Source organism: Cupressus sempervirens, chromosome 11, assembly GCF_028749045.1.
Source record: "Cupressus sempervirens isolate cs-2001-9-10 chromosome 11, ASM2874904v1, whole genome shotgun sequence".
Classification (NCBI taxonomy): Eukaryota; Viridiplantae; Streptophyta; class Pinopsida; order Cupressales; family Cupressaceae; genus Cupressus; species Cupressus sempervirens.
The window spans coordinates 568,972,290-568,989,774 of record NC_143128.1 but is presented as its reverse complement, the minus strand read 5'-3'; the positions used below and the strand labels follow the sequence as shown (position 1 = coordinate 568,989,774).

General features: G+C 41.1%; 1 protein-coding gene across 1 annotated transcript in view; it reads right to left on the bottom strand.

The window, feature by feature from the left end:
* LOC149530903 (uncharacterized) overlaps positions 1 to 17,283 on the bottom strand; it is a 266,245-nt gene extending 248,962 nt beyond the window's left edge. Inside the window, exons 1-2 of the mRNA XM_089810481.1 lie at positions 17,002 to 17,283; positions 16,702 to 16,767 (exon numbers count right to left, since the gene is read on the bottom strand). Of these exons, the coding sequence (XP_089666607.1) occupies positions 16,702 to 16,767; positions 17,002 to 17,100 (165 nt within the window). The 5' untranslated portion in view covers positions 17,101 to 17,283. The remainder of the gene's footprint in view (positions 1 to 16,701; positions 16,768 to 17,001) is intronic.
* Positions 17,284 to 17,485: the final 202 nt, after the last annotated feature.

The following is a 17,485-nucleotide window of genomic DNA, read 5'->3' as shown; positions in this document are numbered from 1 at the left end:
AGAATATCTACGATCTTATTTAAACATCCAATATGGAGATATCGAGGAAACAAGCAAACAACAAAGATAACCAAAATGAATTGGAGGTTATAGAAAATACAGATGCGGAAGAGAGTGTGGAACACATCAGCAATACAAGCCATGGGTAAAGAGTATCGAGCACAATTGGTAGGGAGACAAACATAGGGATCAGCTTTGAAGGTTGATTGAATAGTTCTATTGCATATCTCTTGGGTAGAAATTCTCAGCAATATCAGACGTACAAGAGGAATATTAAAGCGACCAATACAGTCTAATGTTTGCCACAAATCACATGAGACAGATATTTATTAAAACAGGGGTATGGAAATACTCCTTTACGGTGCTATTGAAGGTGTTGCACAGATTCTGTCATATTCCAGCAAACCGGCAAGTTGGACATGATGCAGTTGATATATATAAGATTCGCGGTTTCCAGATTTGGCTTGGAGGAACTGGGGGTTAGTAATCTATCCCTACAGCTGAAGCAATTCAGGATACACCAAGTCAGGGATAATAAAGGCTGAAGTATTATCTTAAGCTACTCAACAGTAACACTAAAAATACTACAGTGCCAGCAATGATTGCCAATCAGGAACAGACAAGGAAGGTAACCTACATACAAAAAAAAAAAAACAACATGGATTGTAAGAAGATAAGAGTGATCTATAACATATAAGGGATAGATGATATGCAGATGTTAAGTAGCTAGTTTAAAGAGGACAATAACAAAGTTATACAGTAATCAAAATACACATCAACAGTATAAAAGACCGAGGACACAAAAATAAGATGAGGTTGCAATCATTATATCGACAACAAACAATAGCAGATCTGATTCAAGGGACTATTAATGCAAAACTAATAAGAGATATCTCAGAGGTTATAAACTCATTATCCAATTCACGAAATGGGGACATTACAAAATCAGTAAGATTATTATTTATTAAGAGGGGAATGTATAATAGCATATAAATCTTTTGATTTATAGAGAGAAAGACATTTGAGTCTAAAGAATTAAGTGTCAACTATCTGAGGATCAGATAAAGGATATTACAAACCGTGTCCTTAGAGAGAATCCAAAAAATCAACAGAAATAGAGAACAGAAGGGCAAGTTCGAACCTAATTGGCTGGGTTCCTACATTGTTACTACTGCTTTTGGATCCAGTACTTATCACCTCTCTACAACTGAGGGAGAACAGCTCTCCAAGCCCATTAACATACTTCATTTGAAGAAGTTCTATGCTTAGTGTTCACATTGCCCAACACTTGTACATTGCCTCTTTTGCCTCTTAATCTCTATCATCCATTTATCTTGAAAAGGAGTATCTCTCCTCAATCTCTCAATCTAACACTCTTAAGCTATCGTTATGATGCAAGTTCTCTTGGTGACTTTGGAGTTTTGAAGGACTTGGAGCATTCATCTTGCACTTGCATTCTCATAATTGCATTAGCTTAGGTTTCCTTTATGCTCTAGAATAGATCACATAGTTCAGTTAGGAAGGATTTGTAATACTTGTATTCTTGTTAGTTCAGCTTGAATTTGCATCCCTCATTTAGCTTACATCTTGCATTTCATTTCATCTTTGATTCTTGGATACTAGCATACTTGCTCGTCTTTGAATCTCTCATTCTATGGTGCACCTTGCAAGGGTTGCATAGTTTGGTTCATTTGAGAGCCACCATACTATTATTTGCATTCTTGCACATCATAGATAGAGAGCTCTAAGTCGTCATTCAAGGTTACTAATCTATTGGATCCTTTGGATAGAATCTCTTAGAGAAGTGTGTCCACATTTTTGACATACAGGTGTCAGTTCCCAATCTTGCAAATCTATCCTTGCACTCCGAAAAAAAAAATTCTGCCTCATTTTCATACTCAAGAAAGATATCATGCAATATCAATAGTTGGGGCAATCCATATGGGCCATGGTCAATCCAAATGCAAGTTTTCTTCCCTAGATCTCCATAATCAAAACAATAACTTTCAAAATTTTCAAAATTAAGAGGAAAGAAAGAAATGACCTGGTGTACTTCGAGTCGCAATTATGTTTCAAGTTCTCGTTGATCATACATAGAGTTCAAGAGTTTGAAGTTGGTGAAGGATCCTATAATGTTCCCGGTTTAAAATAAATCATTTATCAAACTATTATAACGGGTCGATTGATTTTATGTATCTCGGACCCATTCTTATTTTGTCTCCATAGTTTGTGTCGCAGTCAGCTATCTTTGTACACCCTCGGAAAGTTTTCCCCAATGGCTATTCAAGCACAGCTTAGAGGTAGTCTTTAGGTATGCTTTTGGATTATTTTCTATGTACTACGAATTCCTGTTGGAGTTCTCTATTGTTCGCCATTTCGGAAGTGTGTAATGTTCCCAATTTTAATTAATTTGGGCCCAAGTTATTAATGTTTGTATTTAGGGGTTCCCATTGATTTAGTATATCTCGGACCTATTTTTATTTAATTGTTCTGTAGGTGTTGGCCGTCGGCTATTTTTGTAAACTCTCGAGATGTTTATCCGAAGGGTATTTAAGCACGGCTTATAGGTAGTAGTAGGTATGCTTTTGGATTATTTTCTATGTACTGCGAATTCCTGTTGGGATTCTCTGTTGTTCACCATTTCGGAAGTGAAAGGTCTTCCCTATTTGGCTCTTGCGGTCTCGGTGGGAATCAACCCTCACCCTATTCCGCCTGTGTATTACTCAACTTAGATCTGGCAAATTGGAGTGTCATTATTGTTTGCAAATATTTACATCTATATCAATCGGTAATTCTTATTCTATACGTGCATTGGTTTTATTGATATCTCTAGCAAAGGCGATCGAGTTTAATATTGATTGTATTGAATTCATTCACCCGATTTCATTTGTACCACATCTCATCAGCTCTACCCACCAAATACTACACGGCTCAACCAGCATCGTACAGCTCTCTGCAATCATCCGTACAACTGGCTCATACTCACCGTACGACACTCTGAAATAATTCGTACAATCCTACTTGAACTCACTGTACGGCCCTCTAATGTCCTCTGTACGGGCCTGCTGAATCAACTGTATGGCTTGTTCAAATACCATCAGTACGGCCATCAAAACACTCCCTCAGCACAGTACGGACTGCCCATTCACACGTACAGCCATTCTCCTGTAAGGCAACACCATTATTTCATTGTTTGTTTATCTCAGAGGTGGACAAGAAGATTACAGTGGTATCAGAGCCTTCGGGCCGAGATTGCCTTCGAGTAGAGATCCCCTTCAGGCCGAGATTGCCCCTTCAGGCCGAGATCCCCTTCGAGCCGAGATTCACTTCGGGCCAACATTGCCTTCGGGTCGATATTGCCTTTGAGTCGAGATCCACTTCAGGCCGACATTGCCTTCAGGTCGAGATCCCCTTCGGGCCAAGATTCCCTTCGGTTTGATATCCCCTTCAGGCCAAGTTTCCCTTCGGGCCAAGTTTCCCTTCAAGCCGAGATTGCCTTCAGGTTGAGATCCACTTCGGGCCTAGATTGCCTTTGGGTCGAGATCCACTTCGGGTCGAGATTGCCTTCGGGCCGAGATCCCCTTTGGACCGAGATTGCCTTCGGTTTGAGATCCCCTTCGGGCCGAGATTGCCTTCGGGTCAAGATCCCCTTCGGGCCGAGATTGCCTTCGGATCGAGATCCCCTTCAAGTTGAGATCCCCTTCGAGTCGAGATTGCCTTCAAGTCGAGATCCCCCTTCGAGCCAAGTTTTCCTTTGGAACTTTACAATGGTATTAGAGCAAAAATCATTGGGAGCATCTCCGAAACCATTCAGGAAAGTGGTTGTGCAGCATGGGCTGTGACTGCGCAACACGGGAGCATCTTCGAAATCGTTCGAAAAATTTTTTGAAACTTTCAGGAACATCTCCAAAACCGTTAGGGAACATTACAGTGGTATCAAAGCTAGTGATCTTGCCAGCCTACTGAGATGATTGAGAGATTTTGGTACTTGGATCACACTATGGCCCCGAACAGCGATGGAGAGTGGTGGTTGAAGGCACTACAAAGGATTGGCAAAGAGCTCAGTGAGGGTGTTAATCTTCCATTAGATATATTGGAAGTATGTTTGTGTCAGGTGGACCAATTACCTTCAAGATTTATACAAAGAACCCTCTCGCCGATTAAGGATGCCTTAAGTCAACCCAGGCTTTTGAGACACCATGACAAGGATAAAAGATTGGGAGTCGCAGCATGTCTCAGCGAGGTCTTGAAAATTTCAGCTCCTAAAGCACTGCATGATGATAACACCATGATAGAGATATTGCAATTGATAGTTGACGGCTTTCAGAGTCTTGATGACTTCAGTAGTGACCCTTCTCATAAGAGATCTACAATATTGGAGAATTGTGCAAATATCAAAGTAAGTAATCTTTTCTTAGATCTCGAATTGCAAAATTTGGTCCATGATATGTTTCATCACTTCTTGGTCACCATCAAGGAAGATCATGATACTAAGATTCCAATTGCTATGGAAAGTCTTATGATTTCGTGCATTGAGGAGATGGATGAAATATCTCAACCCATCACATCGATGTTATGGGTTGTTCGTAATCTTAAATGTGTCCCCTCTATAGCCGCATGTAAATTGGTCAGTCATATTTGCGAGCATTGTGAAGAAAAACTAATATCTCATTTGCACAAGTGGGAGAAAATAGATGGCAGCAATAAGGACGATGCATTACACCAAAAGGAAGACATTATTACAAGGCCACTCCAAGAGGAATTTCTAAAACTTTCTTCTACACCATCTAGGGGAGGAGAACACCAAAAAACTAAAAAAGTTGCTCGCATGGATCTTGTGAAGACATGTACAGATCAAGTTATGCCGGTCACCAAGGTTGTTGCCGAAACTGTGTCTTTCACCGAAGCTATGTCCATCATCATGTTCATCGCCAAGGTTGTATGTCCGTCATTATGGTTGTATTCGTCACCATAGTTGCGTTTGTTTTCGTCACCGTCACCGTGGTCGTCGCCATGTTTATCATTGTCACCATGTTTATTGCAAAGTCCATCGCCATGTCCGTCATCATGTCTATCAACGTTGTTGTGTCTATCATTGTCGTCGAGTTTATGTCAGTCACCGTTATGTCCACCACCATCGTGTCTGTCTTTTTTGTTGTGTTCATCACCGTCGTCAAGTTTGTATTCGTCGTCGTTGTATCCATCACCATCATTACCGTTGTTCTATTCGTTGTCGTCATTGCGTTTGTCACCATCATTGTGTCAGTCACCATCTTTGTGTCCGTTACCGACACCGAGTTTGTGTCCATCGTCGAATTTATGTCTGTCACCGATGTCGAGTCTGTGCTTGTCACCGAAACCAAGTTTGTTTTTGTCACCAACACTGAGTCTGTGTCCGTTGTCGAGCTTGTGCCCGTCGTCGTCGTCGTGGTCATCCATGTCATCATTGTGTGTCCACCAATATAGCTACAATCGTTGAGACATTGCTCATTGTCGAGGCTCTATCCATTGTCAAGGTTTCAACCAGGGTTCTATGTGTTTACCGTACTGGTAAATAAATCAATGCATACGGACAATGGAACATGAATAGCAAAACTCTTTAGATTATTCGCATATGCCAGAACATTACATTATACTTAATAAGATTAATGATAGAAGATGATTTACAATGATCCTAGACGGGATATAAATACTATCCGCCAAACCTTCCCGAAGGAGTCCGTCGGCCACAAACATTATGTCTGCTACAAACTATTTACCCACCAACGACAATCACCCCGTCGGCTACAGAAACACCGACGACAATCCAGTCGGCTGACACTATCCCCCCCAAAAAGAAAAGTCGTCTCCTGACGACTAACAAAATATCTGAGACAAATTAACAAACAAAATACATTAACAGAGTGACTACAACAAGAAAAATCTGCTTGTCACATCACTTCCACATTCATCCCGTTACATCTGTAGCCTCTGCTAACACAATACTGCCTCCTCAATGAAGCTGACCTTGATAGCCACCTGTGCTGCTTTCTCTGTTTCCAATTCCTCGGTAACTTGAGCCAAGTGTTGCTGCACTGCCTCCAACTGGATGATTAGCTCCTCCTGAGCTCTCTACGCATCCACCAAGACAGCCTCCCGGCCAACACCTACTCCCAGTGCCTCTGGTACACAGAAAGTCCATGCCTGCAGCAACTTCAACTCTTCTCAACTGGTCAGACTCCCACGACTAATATCCGCAATGACTGGGGGTCCAGGGGGCAACACCCTCGCCAAGACCAAATTAGCACTTCGCAACCCACACAAAAATGCACGGAGCACATCATTTCTGTCATTTTCTACCGATTCTACACTCTTTCTAGCAACCACTGATGCGTCCCCTTTCCTTTGGCATCATCTGTAACTCATTCTAAACAATTTGAATCTGCTGTCGTTTTTTTTTTTTTTTTTTGGTCACTTCTGATTGCTTCCATTGTCTTCTCATGCAGCTTCCAGCCTGACACACACCTCTTTCCCCCTCCTGTATTCCAATCCTCCGATGCCTCCAATTAAAATTTCCCAGTCCTCCACACACCTTACTCACACCTAGCACTTTGAATCTCAATTAGCCACTGTTGGATTAAAAAAACAGGTTCTCTCTTCCAAATGTTTACCGTACTAGTAAAGAAATCAACGCATACAGACAATGGAACAGAATAGCAGAATTATATTTGCATATGCCAAATATACATTATGCTTCATAAGATGAAATAGTAATAGAAGATGATTTACAATGATCCCAGACGAGATATAAATACTATCCGCCGAACCTTCCCGAAGGAGTCCGTCGACCACAAACATTATGTCCGCTACAAACTATTTACCCACCGACGACAATCCAGTCGGCTGACACTATGTGCTGCCAAGGTTTTATCTACAGCTAGAATTGTTGGGTCTGTACCAATATTAGCATCTGTGTGTATCACCATACCCAAAGAAATTGATGAACATATGACATCGATATATGTTATGATTGGCATCCTTGGGATCCCGGTGACTCAAGATACGACAACGTTTATATCACAGTGGTGCATTGGAATCCGTAACCTCAGTTGAATTCAATCATGCTCATGTGATCCTGAAGAAGCATGGATTTTCCAGCAAATATGGCTATCTGCGTCAGCACACAGTTTGGGATCCTGGAATTGCGAATTGATTGAGGACAAGCAATTTTTGGGCGGCGACAATTTGTAATGTTCCCAATTTTAATTAATTTGGGCCCAAGTTATTAATGTTTGTATTTAGGGGTTCCGATTGATTTAGTATATCTCGAACCTATTTTTATTTAATTTTCCGTAGGTGTTGGCCATTGGCTATTTTTGTAAACCCTCGAGATGTTTATCTGAAGGGTATTTAAGCACCGCTTGTAGGTAGTAGTAGGTATGCTTTTGGATTATTTTCTATGTACTGCGAATTCCTGTTGGGATTCTCTGTTGTTCGTCATTTTGGAAGTGAAAGATCTTCCCTATTTAGCTCTTGTAGTTTTGGTGGGAATCAACCCTCACCCTATTCCGCCTGTGTATTACTCGACTCAGATCTAGCAAATTGGAGTGCCATTATTGTTTGCACATATTTACATCTATATCAATCGGTAATTCTTATTCTATAGTGTACTGGTTTTATTGATATCTCTAGTAAAGGCGATCAAGTTTAATATTGATTGTATTGAATTCATTCACCCGATTTCATTCGTATCACATCTCATCAGCTCTAGCCACCAAATACTACATGGCTCAACCAGCACCGTACGGCTTTCTGCAATCATCCATACAACCAGCTCATACTCACTGTACGACCCTCTAAAATAGTCCATACAATCCTGCTTGAACTCACTGTATGGCCCTCTGATGTCCTCCGTACAGGCCTGCTGAATCAACCGTACGGCTTGTCCAAATACCATCAAAACACTCCCTCAACACAATACAGATTGCCCATTCACACGTACGGTCATTCTCCTATAAGGCAACACCATTATTTTATTGTTTGTTTATCTCAAAGGTGGACACGAAGATTACAATGGTATCAGAACCTTCCGACCGAGATTGCCTTCGAGTCAAGATCCCCTTCGAGTTGAGATTCCCTTCGGGCCAAGATTCCCTTCAAACCAAGATTGCCTTTTGGGTTGAGATTGCCTTCGGGCCGAGATCTCCTTTGGGTCGAGATCCCCTTCAGGCCAAGATTGTCTTCGGCCCAAGGTCCCCTTCGAGCCGAGATTGCCTTCGAGTCGAGATTCCTTTCGGGCCAAGATTGCCTTCAAGTCGAGATCCCCCTTCGGGCCAAATTTGCCTTTGGAACTTTACAATGGTATCAGAGCAGAAATTATCAGGAGCATCTCTAAAACCGTTCAGGAAAGTGGCCGCGCAGCACGGGTTATGACCGTGCAACACAGGAGCATCTTTGAAACCATTCGAAAAAATTTCTAAAACTTTCGGGAACATCTCTAAGACCGTTCAAAAACAGTACAAAGTGAAAGACCTTCCCTATTTGGCTTGTCTGGTTTTGGTGGGAATCAACTCTTACCCTATTCAGTCGCCTATAATACTTCGCTCAAATCTGGCAAATCGAAGCACCATCTTTTTGACAAATCTTATTGAAAGGTTATGTGTTTTAATCTCCATTGTTGAATCTATCTTATGAATTTGGGTCTCTGCATTGTTATATGTCTAAGCACTTCCTCTCTACCCGTACACCATCCACTTCCTCAAACACGAAGTTCATCTCCCACATGACTACATTGCCCACTGTATGGCCTACGGCCAGCTCCATCATGTTCTTGCCATCGTACGGCCATTTGGCCTTCATCTTCTACCACCATACGACCAATATTGGTCACCGTACTACTTGATACCACACCGTACAACTTCAAAAACATTCTCGTACTGCATTTTCCTTCACTGTACGGCCAACTGTCTAATACTGTACTAACTGTCCTCCAGTCTACTGTACGGCCAAGACTTGGCCATCGTACTTTCCCTCCCTTGACACTATACGGTCTCTTCATACCACCATACGACCTCTCTCTTGTTCACCATATAGTATATTAGGCGACCAGCAGCATACCATATGGCTATCATTCTAACCGTACATCACTATTTGGCTTCCATACCAGTGTTTTTTGCACTTGGTCTTCCATACAGCCTTAGATCAGGGTTTGCAAATAGATTTTTTACGAAAGGTTACAAGTATGGGTCACTACAGCGATATCAGAGCACTCTGATCCTGCCAGCCTGTGGACAGTGAATGAGAGTTTATAGCCGGAAGAGGACACATTCCACTGATCGAATGGCTACTGAACAGAAATTGACAGCTGCCAAACTCGTGGCACTACTGAGGGAACTTGCCAGGAATCAGGCACAAATCACTAATACTCAGCGACTCATGGAAGAGACTCTCAAAAAGTTGGCGGACAATAAAATATCTGGAGAACAAAATGGTCACAGCACGGACTTGGTGTCGGGTAAATCAAACCCTCATCCAGCATGCTCTCGACCTTCCATGCTGACTTTTCCTCCACAAATGAAAGCACAACACAGAGGGAAGCAACCAATCTTTGAAGAGATGCAAGAACAACTAAGAGAAGACTGGAAGAATGCAAATCTTGAGGAAGATATATCTTACAAAGATTATGTAGATCTAAGAATGAGATATTTGGGAGGCGAAAACAGAGGATATTTTAATGATGATCTCAAAAGAAAGTTGAGTAAAGTAAATCTGTCTCCATTTGAAGGATCTGGTTCCATATCTGCGCAAGTGTGGGTAATGAAGGCCGATACTTACTTCTAGCTGAATCCTATGCCAGAAGAAGCAATCAATTTTGCGGCGCTACACTTGGAGGGAGTTGCGCATGAATGGTGGCATCACGGCACCATCACATTAGGGCATGATCAAATAAATACTTATGCGAAATTCACAAAGATATTGAGCGATTTGATGGTAAAGATTCGGAACTCAATTTCAAAGATTTGGCACAACTGAGACAAACTAGATCGGTTGATCAGTTCATTGCGAAATTGCAGAAACTCTTTGTTTTGGTCATGGACATTTCTAAAAGAAGACAGGTAGTGCTCTTCATGGACGGACTGACAGAACCTTTGAAAGGTTGGGTAAAGGGGTTCAATTGTCGAAGGCAATCAGTAAAGCACGGAGTATGCCATCGTCATCGGCATCATTCTCTCGAAGTTACTCACATTCCAAACCGTCGGCATTTCCAAGGGACAAACCCCCGCCTAGGAAGCCGTCGTTGGACGAAGCTACTAGATAGGAACTCCGAAGGAAGAAACTATGTTTCAATTGCAAGGGACCTTGGGAGCCTGGCCACAGATGCCTTAGAAAAGGGAAGATCCATTACATTGAGGTCGTGTCCGATGATGAGGACGAACCGGAAGAAATGTCGGCCGAAGACAACCAACCTCACAATGACACCAACATGGTCAACTTAAACCGTATGGAGATAATTGCAGCTTTCATACGACGGAGAGGAACTATTGCCTTAGCCAGTAGCCCGAGGTGCACAGTTTTTCATGTATGGGGAACCTTCAAGGACAAAGGGTTATGGTGATGCTTGATAGCAAAGCCACTCTAAACTTCATTAACTCATCTCTGTTGAAGCAAAGAGGTCTACCTACGGAGACGCACACAAGCTTTCAGGTCAAGGTTGTCGGAGGGACTCTTCTACCCTGCACGCACCTTGTTCCTCAGCTAACTATCACAATGGCGAATCACATGGTGACTAAGGATTTGTTCATAGTGGACCTTGATGACATGGAGGTTATTTTAGGCATACAATGGATGGAGACACTTGATGAATACACTCAAAGTTTCAAACAGATAGACTTCACTTTTTTTGTTGATGGAAAGAAGGTTGTTCTCCGCGGAATGGAAAATGAAGGTCCGAAGGAAGTTTCTGCACATCGGATGGAGGCAATTTTTCGGCGTGGTGACTAAGTGTGGGCTGCACACTGTTTTATCTCGGTAGGACCTATAAAAGGACAACAGACACCTTCACAAGATAATGAACTCCAAGATATTTTGAGTAAAAATGATAAAGTTTTCATGGACATTCCTCGGCATACCGCCTCATCGAGGGTTTGAACATACTATCAAGTTGGAAGCAGGAGCCAAGCCGGTCAGAAATTCAAAGATGAGATGGAAAAGACAATTCAAGAATTGCCAGAGAAAGGATGGATTCGTCCCAGTTCTAGCCCTTTCGCGTCATATGTGGTATTGGTCAAAAAGGAGGACGGGACGATGCGCATGTGTGTGGACCACCGAGCGTTGAACAAAAAACAATAAATAATAGATATCTCATTCCAAGGATAGATGAGTTGCTGGATGAATTGCATGGCGCGGTCTATTTTTCAAAAATAGATCTTTGTTCCGAATACCATCAAATCCGCATGAGGGAGGAAGATGTAAAAAAGACGGCCTTCCATTGCCACTACGGACATTGAATTTTTGGTCATGCCGTTTGGATTGAAAAATGCACCTGCTACATTCCAATCATGCATGAATCGCATCTTCAACAAGCAATTGCGTAAGTACTTATTGGTATTTTTTGATGATCTTCTTATTTATAGTAGGACATGGGAGGAGCACCTGAAGCATCTGAATGAAGTCCTAAGGATCATGGAGGAGCAATCTTTGTTCGCCAAGCAATCCAAGTGTGAATTTGGTATGACAAAAATATTGTACCTAGGGCATGTTGTCACTAAATATGGAGTTCAAGTTCATCAAGAGAAGATTCAAGCTATCCTTGATTGGCCTCTCCCAAAATCACTCATGGATTTGCGAGGATTTTTTGGACTGTGTAGTTATTATCGAAGGTTCGTTAAAGAATTCTCTCAGCTTAGCACACCCTTAATGGATTTGACAAGAAAGGGGTCTTTCCAGTGGAACGAAAAGGCACAAATCACTTTTGATAAACAAAAAGAGGCAATGAGCACTTGTCCCGTACTTGCATTTGCCCGATTTCACCCGACTATTCATTTTGGAGTGTGACGCGTCCGAAGAAGGCATTGGCGCGGTACTGATGCAAGATAGACACGCCATAGCTTATGAGAGCAAGAAGCTTACACAAGTGGAACGCTTATATTCCATCTAAGACAAAGAAATGTTGACCATCGTACATGCACTAACCTAGTTTTAGCAGTATCTGGTGGGTGCCAAGTTTGTCGTCCGTACAGATCATAACAATTTGAGATATTTTCTGGAGCAACGAGACTTAAAGAAAGGCAACAATAAAGAGTAAGCAAGGTTCAGGCTTTTGATTTGGACATTGAAAATGTGAAAGGGAAGAACAATATGGATGCAGATGCCTTGTCCAAGAAACCCGCCATCTACTCACTAAACCAAATTTCAGCTGACTAGAAGGCACATCTGTTGGTAGAATACTCCAAAAACACATTTCCCTGTGAACTAATGGATGGCAACGCCCAGGATGATCAGTATGGAGTGGTGGATGACATCATCTACTATAAGAATCGGATATTTTTGGTGCCAGAATCCAAATTGAAGCAGAAAATCTTGAAGGAAGTACACGACTCACCCTTGGTAGGACACCCAGGTTTCCTCAAAACTTACAGAAGTCTCCGGGAGAGGTTTTCATGGGACGGACTCAAAGGGGATGTGTTGTAGTATGTAAGAGAGTGTGCAATCTGTCAGTAGAACAAATCCCAACATACTCTACCTAACAGGTTACTGCAACCTCTGCCAATTCCAAAACATAAGTGGGAAAGTATCTCGATGGATTTCATAACAGGCTTCCCAAGGTGAATGGAAAGGATTGTATTTTCGTGGTGGTTGACAGATTGACAAAGTACGCACACTTGTTCGCCATCCCCTCAGATTTTCAAGCCACACAAGTTGTCCATCTATTTTTTAGAGAAGTTTTTCATCTGCACGGGTTATCCCGAAACATTATTAATAATCAGGATGGGCGATTCATCAATATCTTCTGGACAGAACTATTTCGATTGGTAGGGACACAATTGTCACCAAGTACTAGTTACCACCCTCAGATAGACGGACAAATGGAGATTGTGAACAAGTGGCTCGAAGGTTACCTTCGGAACTACGTTTCGGCACAACAATGGACGTGGGTCAAATGGATACATCTAGGGGAGTATTGCTACAATACCACGTACCATGTGTTCATCAGAATGACACCATGCAAAGCTTTGTACGGGTATGAACCCCTCTCCTTCATCGACATAGTTTTGGGTGACAGTGGCGCACCAAGGGCAAAGGACTGGCTTCAAGAGGGACAGGACATACTGAGAGGCTTGAAGGAAAACTTATAGCAGGCACAAAATCAACAAAAGATGTACGCCAACAGACACAGAATGGAGAGGAGTTTTGAAGTAGGGGATTTGGTCTATCTCCAGCTCCAACCATACCGAAAATCTTCATTGAAGGAAAAGGGAAAAGAAAAATTGAAGTGACAACTTTATGGCCCCTATAGTGTAGTTCATCACGTTAGTGAAGTCACATACGAACTAGAACTTCCAAAGGGAAGCCGTATTTATAATGTTTTCCATGTTTCATGCCTGAAGAAGGCCGTAGGGCAAAACGTCATGGTAGCCATAGACCTTCCACCACTCAATAAAGAAGGAAAGCTCATATTGGAACTAGCCGAGATCATCGAAGCACGTGAGAAGACTGCGGAACTGCACGGTGAAGGAATATCTAGTGCGTTGGAAACACTTGCCATTGGATGACGCGACATGGTAAAGCGAACACATTCTCCAGCAACTGGCATTACATTTGCTTGAGGACAAGCAAAATTTGGGACAGGGGGAGTGTAATGTTCCCGTTATAAAATAAATCATTTATCAAACTATTGTAACCGACCGATTGATTTTATGTATCTCGGACCCATTCTTATTTTGTTTTCGTAGTTTGTGTCGCCATCGGCTATCTTTGTACACCCTAAAAAAGTTTTCCCCGACGAGTATTTAAGCACGGCTCAGATGTAGTCTTTTGGTATGCTTTTGGATTATTTTCTATGTATTGCAAATTCCTGTTGGAGTTCTCTGTTGTTCGCCATTTCGGAAGTGAAAGACCTTCCCTATATGGCTTGTCCGATTTCGGTGGGAATCAACCCTCACCCTATTCTGTCGCCTGTAATACTTCACTCGGATCAGAGCACCATCTTTTTGGCAAATCTTATTGAAAGGTTATGTGTTTTAATCTCCGTTGTTGAATCTATCTTATGAATTTGTGTCTCTGAGCACTTCCTCTCTATCCGTACACCATCCACTTCCTCCGACACAAAGTTCATCTCCCATATGACTACATTGCCCACTGTACGGCCTATGCCCAGCTCCTTCATCTTCCTGCCACTGTACAGCCATTTGGCCTTCATCTTTTGCCACCGTACAGCCAATATTGGTCACCGTACGGCTTCAAAAACATTCTCGTACTGCATTTTCCTTCACCGTATGGCCAACTATCTAATACCATACGGACTGTCCTCCAATCTACTGTACGGCCAAGACTTGGCCGCCGTACTTCCCCTCCCTTGACACCATACAGTCTCTTCATACCACCGTATGGCCTCTCTCTTGTTCACTGTACAGTATATTAGGCGACCAACAGCATACCGTACGGCTATCATTCTGACCGTACATCACTATTTGGCTTCCATACCAATGTTTTTTGCACTTGGTCTTCCGTACGGCCTCAGCTCAAGGTTTGCACATCAATTTTTTAAGAAAGGTTGCAGGTACGGGTCACTACAGATCCTCCCACTGGCATCAGCACCAAACTCATGAGCAATCAAAACAGGATCAGTCCTGAAATCAAGCCCATGGAATATCGCTTTTAAAGGGTTGCCCTTGTCTAACATGGAATAAAGTGTAGAAATAGAAGACTTCGTGGATATTCTTCAGGAATGGAAGTTAGTAGCGTGTATGCAGATGGGAGTGGATTCGTTAGAAGCCATAATTGAAGAAAGATTCTTTCTCCACACGCATACTAGAAATTGAGCTGGTTGAGGAAGAGATTAAAACATGTCCTCGTTTAATGTAAAACTAGTTTGGAGACTCTAAAAGAATGAGTAGTTGTGAGGGCTTTTGTGATGTAGCCACCTTAGAATCTGACAACAAACAGGGACAGCTCAATATCTATGTGCCTTATTGAATTGTGTTAGACCTGCATATTTGTTGCATCATGTATATTAGCACATTGTTGCATTACATATATGTGCACATACTCGTGCATAATTGAGCACATGCTTGCACATAGGTGCTTAGCTTATGTTCACTTAGTGGAGATTTAGTTGAGCCTGATTTAGCCTAGTTTAGTCTAGTTGAACTTCAGTTCGCCTTTCCAGTTTTTTTTTTAGTTTTTTTCTGATTTTAGGACTCTTGCCATAAAGCAATTCTTTATGCATGATAATTTACATTCTGTAATCTTTACTGTTGAGAAATATAACAAATCTTTCTTGTTGCTTTCCTTGTGGAAGGTTTTCTTCTTTTGCTATATAATGTTGCAGGTGCTTGTGTTGCAAAATTCAACAATTTGAGGGAGAAAACGAAAGGAAGTGTTTCCTAAGCCCTTGAAAGGAAATTTGAATCTACTCTAGGCAGTTAATTACAAAGAAATCATTAAAAGCAGAGGCAGAGGATAAGAAAATGGGGAAGTTGTTCCATTTATAACAAAGCATTGTAACCTACAAAGGGCTCTTTCTGGTTCATCATAGCATTGTAACTCATCCTGAGGATTGTAGAGCATTAAAGAAACTCGATTTCTGAGTAGAACAAACAGAAAACAAACTTTTACTTAGTTCTGTACCTTTTTATCAATAAGATAAGTTGTTCTAACCTTCAACGAAACTATCTATCAAGAAAAAGCCAAAAAAAAAACCTTCAAAGAAACTGTATATTGTAAGAGATCTGGAAATGTATGAAACACTTAAGCAAGGAGGCGTCAACTGAGTTTAGCTTATTGCCTATATTGTGTGCGTTTTAAAACAACAGAGCAGTTCATAGTCATTTGGTGTACCACCACTATGGATTATAGGTTTTATTTCAAGTCATCTTTTTATCTCTTTTCCAGCAGCAGTATAGTTTAGCCTTGGTGGTTCCCTTCGTGTGTTCCTTCACACGCTTCATATGGTTTTCCCCTGGAAACTACATTGAGTCAACTGCCCATGGCTGTTTTGGAAATGCTTCCATATACTAATCAAATAGCTCCACATCTTATGAAAACCCGTGTCTGGATTTGCAAGCACCTCTACAAGAAAATAAGAATAAGGAGAGTACGACTTTTTTTGAATGAGACCAACACCAAGAATGACTTTTTTTGAATGAGACCAACACCAAGAATGACTTCAACAGTATAACTCAACTTCAATAAATTTGTCGATTCAACTTGATAATTTATACGCGCCAAAATGACTTGAGGAATGCTAAAATCTGGGCACTAACGGAAACCAGAACAAGGAAAGTGAGACTTTTTGAAGATAAGAACAACACCAAAAATGACTTCGACAGAAGAACTCAAGTTCAACAAATTTGTCGATTTGAATTTGATAATTTATACATACCAAAATGATTTAAGGAATGTTAAAATCTGTCGTTGCAGCCATCATTATTTATTTCCATTGTCTATATGATTATTAGTAACGAGAAAGACTTCGCTATCAATAAACAAATTGCCACAAACCTGAGCTCTGTAAACGTTGCCCCCAGATGCTATGTATATGCAGCAATAAGAGCCTTCCCCACCCATCTGAAGTTGTTTCAGCAACGGATATACACCACAGCATTCATTGACAACAATCAGAGAACAATTAAGAAAAAATCATCAAGGAGGACTTGTTTTCCGAATTAATTTATGACCCCAAGCATGGACAAAAACAATGCTATAGCTCCAGGAGTTCAGAAATGAAAATTTAAAATTTAAACAACATTTCTCAAGAATATGATAAATCTCTAGGGCTTGCAGAAGTTCTTAAAATCTTACATGAGCAGCAAGACGAGTAGACTGAAGGCTTCCAGGAGATGGATGAGAAAGCAGAGAGGACGGCAAAGATGCTCTTAGCAGCGTTTTCACCTTCGCCATTTTAATTTTTCGAAGTTTTACTCTGCGTTTTCAATTCCAAACACAAAGCTGCCAACATATGCACAACTTGGTGCCGCCATTTTTTCTTCCGAATCATGCTGTAATTATAAATATTTTAATGTTCAAAGCAATACTGATTGAATTTCAAATCTATCATTTGGATATAAATTTAAAACCTTAGATAATTATTAGTTCTGCCAAGGCAGGATATTTATGCATTCATTAACACTAACCAATCAAATTCAAGAATTTAAAACATTATATCAGATTAATTTAACAAAAAATACAAAAAAAAATTTAACAACTTCATCTTGCATTAATGAATGTATTAATTATAACTTTATCGTTTCCACATTTGTGACAAGTTGATAAGATTTTATTTTTT